General features: G+C 37.6%; 1 protein-coding gene across 1 annotated transcript; it reads left to right on the plus strand.

Moving 5' to 3' along the window:
• The first annotated feature begins 1396 nt into the window (after positions 1-1396).
• On the plus strand, positions 1397-5595 carry LOC110371157 (ecdysone oxidase). The gene is made up of 3 exons (XM_064041320.1): positions 1397-1542; positions 3727-3860; positions 4104-5595. Exons 1-3 carry the CDS (start codon positions 1431-1433, stop codon positions 5574-5576), a joined length of 1719 nt encoding a protein of 572 aa, XP_063897390.1. The 5' UTR covers positions 1397-1430; the 3' UTR covers positions 5577-5595.
• Positions 5596-6951: the final 1356 nt, after the last annotated feature.

Here is a 6951-nt window from a genome sequence, read left to right on the forward strand (position 1 = left end):
GACTAGTGTTGATTTTGCTAGACTTCTTATTGTCTAGGCTTTTTATAATAAAAAAAGTACTAGCTAGCAAGTTTAGCTACTTCGGTTTCTGGAGAACAATTACCCTAAAGCCTTAAGTGATACATTTGCTGTAAACCACTGATATTTTTTTAAGCGGTCCAGCAGTAATTAGCACACTCAAACAAACAAACTCTTCTGGTCAATATATAATAGTAAGGATAAGTAGATCGGTTCATATATATCGAAGGCTGTAAATGGAATCGAATCTTCAACTATCAGCATAGAAACCAATTACTGAGCCATTTCACGAAACATCGTCATATGACTCATAGTACTTTAATGAACTAAGATAACACTAAAGTCATTGTCCCTTCTGTTTTAATCGCAAATAAACTAAATTTTCCGTAAAATTCTGACGTCTATAGGTTTATCGGAAGTATTTTTCACTTGTTTGTCTCTAGAGATAATTTAAATTAATGTACGTACGCCTATATACACATTGTTACACAAAAAAACGATTTCATCAAATTAGCTATTTCCATCTAGCTTAACCTTAATAGTTAAGTAAGTACCTACTTGTTGGTCTATTAGTCTCTAACCCAAACTTAAAAAACGTAGGTACCTATAAAAAACTGTCACAAAACAGCCCGAAGTCTAGAAGTTGGTGATTGATACACCCGTGCATCAGAGATCACGTAAATATCGGTCTTGCACCTGATCTCTCTTCGGTCGTGTCGGATTGCCGTCCCATCGGGTTATGCGAGTGAAGAAATAATGAGTGCACTTGTGTCCAAGCAAATGCTTGTGCACTATAATATGTCCTGCGCAATTGGCTGATTTCTTTCCTTCAAGTTGATATATTGTAAAGGCGTAAACTTTAGTGTGTACATAGCCTTACATCGTTATCTACGAGAAACTAATTAATATTTAAATTACCTTCAACTTGAAAATTGTTTTTTTCTTTTCTTTTTGTATAAAATTAGAACTGAATTTTCCTATATTAAGTGGATGTTTTTTTAGGAATCTTCATTCTAAGTTGGGAAAGGTAAGCCTTCAGTTGTTAAAACTATTCTAACCAATTATACCACGTATATATTGTGTAATTAACTTAATAAATATTAAACTTAATAAACTGAGTTTAGAGGCTGGGTGGTTAAGTGGGTAGTCTAGTGGTGAAGTACCTGCGAGTGTCTGGGTTCGATTCCAGCACAGGCAAGTACCAACGCGACATTTGTAAATTATAATTATGTACTTTCTAAGTATATCTTGAACACCAATGACTAAGCAAACGAAAACGTCTTTGAAGGAAAACGTCTTTGAAGAAACCTGAACTTTGAAGACTGTGATCGCTCCTTAATTTTCTCGAAGTCTAAAACTCCATTTTTTGTTTCAGAGTTCACACATTGATGCTCTATCCTTTTTGAATAAAAATGGATACAGCAACAATTTTAGCTAACATAGCGAAAGCACAGAATATCTTGAAGCTGTTGACATTTCTTCAGCTGACAACATATCTGTGGCCACCAGAAGTTACTGTACAAGGTAGGTAATTTTAACCGTAATCTTTACTTTATTGTATATATTTATATATATACCCACTATTAGCGATTTAGGGTCAGTTCACACCGAGACGCGACGCGGCGCGACGCTGCGCGCACATTTTTCACAGAGCGACTCAGAATATACTTTATTCACTACACGAAAAGATACACATTACATTGTGAGAATTCAGATTACGTTGCACCACGCAGCGCTGCGCCTCGCGGCGCCGCGCGGCGCCTCGCGGCGTAGCGCGACGTATCGTGACGTAGCTGTGCATCGCCGGACGAGCGACGTGCAAGAGCGGTGCTGCGCCTCGCGCGGCGCAGCGCGGCGTCGCGAGGTGCAGCCTGAGGCCGCTGTGGCGACTTCTCTTCTATTTCCGTCCAGAATTCATTTAGAATTGATGCAGTTCGGTCGAGTGCTCAATTGAAAATATAATGATAGACTGGGATCTTGTTATAATCGGACTTCTTGCAGAAGAGGAAGAGGATGAAGTGTACAAAAATAAAATTAAAAAGAAGACATCACACAGAAGTATTTGGCGCGGCGCCCGCGGCTTGTAGATGCGTTCCGCTGCGCCTCGCGGCGCCTCGCTGCGCAGCGAGGCGTCGTCCTGCTACGATTTTTAACCCCCGACGCAAAAACGACGGGGTGTTATAAGTTTGACGTGTCTGTGTGTGTGTGTGTGTGTGTGTGTGTGTGTGTGTGTGTGTGTGTGTGTGTGTATGTGGCATCGTAGCTCCCAAACGGATGATCCGATTGTAATGCGGTTTTTTTTGTTTAAAAGGTATGTTAGTCGGGAGTGTTCTTAGCTATGTTTGGTGGAAATCGGTTCAGGTCTTCAAGGTCATCAGCTCGTTTGCTAGATGTGATAGGAATGTTACACGCTCAGTTTACTTGCAAGTATATGGGGGATCTGAAATTTGAAACACTAATGTCTTTTGGTACCACTGAGCTGGTCTGCTGTTAGGCCACGAAGGTAGGAGACGTAACCCTGAACTGCCTTTTAGTAAACCAATCGAGTTTGGGCTCGTTGAATTTGTCTTGACGAGTTCTCTTCATGTTTCTGATTGACGAGAATCTGATGCTGGAAATAGGATGTGGCGGATGAAACCCTGAAATGCCGGAATGAAACGGATAAACCGATTTATATTTTTGCTGAAAATCTAGAATGTCCAAAGGTTAATCTTTATTGTTTCTCAATCTGTGCAATTCTCCCAGAGCCAGTTTGTCATGAGGATTGTTAAACAGCTTCCTTTGGCCGAGATCGCATATAGCGACCCCATCTTAAGATAAAATAAATTAAATGAAAGAAGGAAAAATTAAGGAGCTCCTTTAAAAAGAATGAAATAAAATTAAATTATAAATTTAAAAACCCCGACCCAAAAAATATAATTATGAAAGGTTAAAACGCTAAACCCTATAAAAGCAAAAATAACTTTTAACACTACGTTAACTAAATTTTGACGTGTCGGGGGACCGCTTTTTACCTTCATAAATACTTACATAAATCAAATGATACCTACCTAATTACAACATTCGTTTAAAAAAAAATCACGTATCTAAAGTAATGAATTAGAGCGGTCCCCCGACACGACAAAATTTAGTTAACGTAGTGTTAAAAGTTATTTTTTGCTTTTTATAGGGTTTAGCGTTTTTAACCTTTTGTCATAATTATTGCGTACTTTTTTTGGGTCGGGGGTTTTTTAAAAGATGCGCCTCGCGGCGTTGCGATGCGTCTCGCAACGCCGCGCGGCGCAGCGCGAAATCATTGGCCTCTTTGAGTATCGTCGCGTCGCGTCGCGTCTCGGTGTGAACTGACCCTAACCTCACCGTTATATCTAGATATCTTAGATATGGATCCCTCTTTCTATTGGTCATAAACCAATGAATATTTTATTTTATATTCGTTTTTGCTTTGTTCCGAATAGATAAATGGACTGTTCAGGCAACTATAATTTTAATATTGGTTTAGGTACCTACTAAAGTGATAGTGTAAAAAATTTTGATAAATACAAATGTGACTTGTTTGTTGGTCTATTTATAACTTTAAACGGCAGAACATCAGAACCAACCGTAGGTAATACAGTTTGGCAAATAGATATTTGCTATCCTGGATAAGATGCATATAATCCACGGTTCACATTTGAAAAACAGTTAATCAACATTCATTTATTTTTACAGATGGGACCTATGCTGATTTCATAATCGTTGGTGGTGGCACTGCTGGAAGTTTGATCGCAAGTTATTTGGTAAAACAAAAGAACGTCAGCGTTATTGTCATTGAAGCCGGTGGTATGGGCGAATTTGAAACTACGGTAACTAATTTTATTCCAATCTTTATTTCAATATTTCAATATTTGTTTGTTTTACTAGGATAGTTTTTGATATTTATTGTAAATATGTATTGTAAATATCTTTATGAACACATTTTAAGTTTGGCCCTCGATAATTTTTTAATACCTTCTTCATGACTTCTACTTACCCTGAAATTACCAGAAAAAACTTGACTAATAGGAACACTATTTCTAAGTATAAAATTGTTTTCATTCTGCTTTCAGCAACCAGGCCTATTTCCACTACTAAAGAACTCAAAATTCGACTGGAACTTCACAACATCATCTCACTCAACATTACAACAAGGAAAGGTACTCGGTGGTTCCTCTCAAGTAGACTACATGATCTACGGCATTGGAAACCCTGAAGACTATAACAAATGGGCCACTCTTACTAATGACAGCTCCTGGACCATGAAAAACCTTTGCCCACTCATCAAAAGAACGGAAAAGGTCACTGACCCAACAATTCTCAATTCACCTGATGTCTTCTTCCATGGTACTGAAGGCAAAATGCGTATTAAGAAATACCATAAAAGCCTAAACGATGGATTCTTCCAAGCATACAGAGAAATGGGACACAAAGTCCTGAATGATATCAACGGAATGAACCCACTTGGGTATACCAATGCATACTTCACTATAGGTCAGGGTGTCAGACAAAGTACTGCTTACGCATTTCTAAGTCCTGAAAAGGATAACCCGAATTTGAAGGTCATGTACAACTCTGTAGCTACGAAAATAATCTTTGATGGAAACAAACGCGCTGTAGCAGTGCAAGTTCTTACACACGATAAGAAGAAAATAACAATTCATGCGAGAAGAGAAATCATTATTTCTGCCGGAGCTATAAAGTCACCTCAATTGCTTATGCTTTCTGGTATAGGACCAAAACAACATTTAGAAAGCAAGAAAATCAAAGTTATTTCCAATCTGCCAGTAGGACAAAATTTCCAAGATAATCCCACAAATGTTATGGTGTACGAAATGGGTACAGCAGATTCTGTACCCCCAATTAATCCCCATGAGTTCCCTGTAGCTGTAATGGAAGGTCGCATAGCCATGCACGAATGTCAAAAACGTGCAGACTACCAAATCCTTAGCGGTCTAATCGTCGATCCAAGATTCTTTTTACAAGTTTGCAGTTCTGTATTCAGCTTCAAAAATTCAATTTGTGATAACTTCAACAAGGCCCTTTCTGGCAGACAGGTGCATTTTGTTACTCACCATCTTTTGTATGCTGAATCTCGTGGAGAAGTTCTTCTTAATACTACTAATCCTGAAGATAAGCCAATAATCACCCCTAATTATTATTCGAACCCAAGAGATATTGAGCGTCATGCCAAATACTTGAAACATTACAACCGGATTGTAGACACCACATATTACAAGAGCCTTGAAGCAGAATTTGTGGATCCTCAGTTAGAATCTTGCAAGGGTCTGAAGCCAGGAACAGATAGTTACTGGAAATGCTATGTCCTAGGAATGGCAACAACGTTACATAACTATGTTGGTACTTGTGCCATGGGATCTGTGGTAGACTCGAAGCTGAGAGTTTTAGGAGTGAAGAACTTAAGGGTAGCTGATGCGAGTGTGATGCCAGAAATAGTTGGTGCGACCGTTCAAGGAACTGTTTCTATCATTGCTCAGAAGCTTGTGGATATTTTGTTTGAAGAATATCGTTTTAGTTCGTATTAAATAAAGATTTTGAAAATAATTACTTTTTTTCTTTTATATATCTTTCCTTCTCTGTCTATAGTTGAGCGAGTATCGTAGATACTAGTAATATTATAATGTTCAAGAGTTTGTTTGGTTGGTTGGTTTAGCGCGCTATTCTTTGGAATTGCTGGTCCAATTTAGAAAATCTTTCCAATGTTAGATGGATTTATCCAAGTAGGTTAAAGGCTACTTTTTATACGGGCTCGTGAAGTAATTCCCACAGGATGCGGGTGAAACCACCGACAGATAGGTTCTGCTTAGTGAGTTAGTGACTTTTCCAGTTATGTTACGATAGTAGTAGTCATAGATAGTTCTTTGTAGTTAAATGTAAGTAGGTAACAAGTCGTAGTCATTATGAAGTTTTATCTACTTTTATTTTTGTTTAGCACTTCGCGTGGACTGAGTTCGTGATTAACTAGCTTGGGAAATTACTGAGAGTATCGACTTCTTGCAAAAAATCTTTATAGTGTCAATATTTAATATTGTAAAAGTATACAAGCTGTTGATTTGCATCCGTGCCATATTCAAGGAGGTAATTATGCTAATGATTCTCGACCCAAATCAATAAAAAAATTGGTACGTAATTTTTTTTCTTTAATTTTTTTTCGGAATTCCGTATATGTCATCTAGCCTTATTTAAACTTGGCGCGTATGTTACTGGCGTTAAAACCGTGCTGCACCCTCACACAAACCCAAACACAAAGCATACGCAACGATCACTCATAAATTTCATTCATAAAATTGGATTACTTCGGAAATACCACTTCATTACAATGACAAAAAAAGCAGTGCATATTAGTTATTTCCCATCTACTGTAATTCCAATCGATTATTTACGTATTGTATGTCCTCCTCCTGAACTATGGCACAAATGCAAATCAACACCTTGTATTTTATTAGGATTGTGACCCATTTAAAACATTTCATAAAGTTCATTGAATTTTAGGAACAATAAACTCATTTAATTTTTAACGGACTCTCCGAAAAGGTTTTCAATTCGTCAGTATTTCTTTAGTTTTAACTCATCATCATCATCATTTATCCAGCCTTTTTCCAACCATGTTGGGTTCGGCTTCCAGTCTAGTGTCTACTGAATTTTAGGAATAATAAACTTATTTCATTTTTAACGGATTCTCCGAAAAGTCGTTAATTTTTTTAAAGTTTTATGTCATCATCATCATCATCTTCCTAGCCAACCATGTTGGGGTCGGCTTCTAGTCCAGTGTTTTTAGTTTTAACTATGAGTATATTATTTTTAATCAGACGTACCTACAATTGAATGAGTGCCAAAGATAAGTTTTAAAAAGAAAATTAGGGGCAGTGTTATTTTAGTACAACCCCCTAGTTTACCCAA

This window comes from Helicoverpa armigera, chromosome 24, assembly GCF_030705265.1.
Source record: "Helicoverpa armigera isolate CAAS_96S chromosome 24, ASM3070526v1, whole genome shotgun sequence".
Taxonomy (NCBI): Eukaryota; Metazoa; Arthropoda; class Insecta; order Lepidoptera; family Noctuidae; genus Helicoverpa; species Helicoverpa armigera.

Bases quoted from the DNA above. Each gene is read 5' to 3' on its own strand.
- LOC110371157 (XM_064041320.1), top strand. From the start codon at position 1,431: ATGGATACAGCAACAATTTTAGCTAACATAGCGAAAGCACAGAATATC. The intron at 1,543-3,726 runs GTAGGTAATTTT...TTATTTTTACAG, and splicing joins ACCAGAAGTTACTGTACAAG to ATGGGACCTATGCTGATTTC. The intron at 3,861-4,103 runs GTAACTAATTTT...TTCTGCTTTCAG, and splicing joins TGGGCGAATTTGAAACTACG to CAACCAGGCCTATTTCCACT.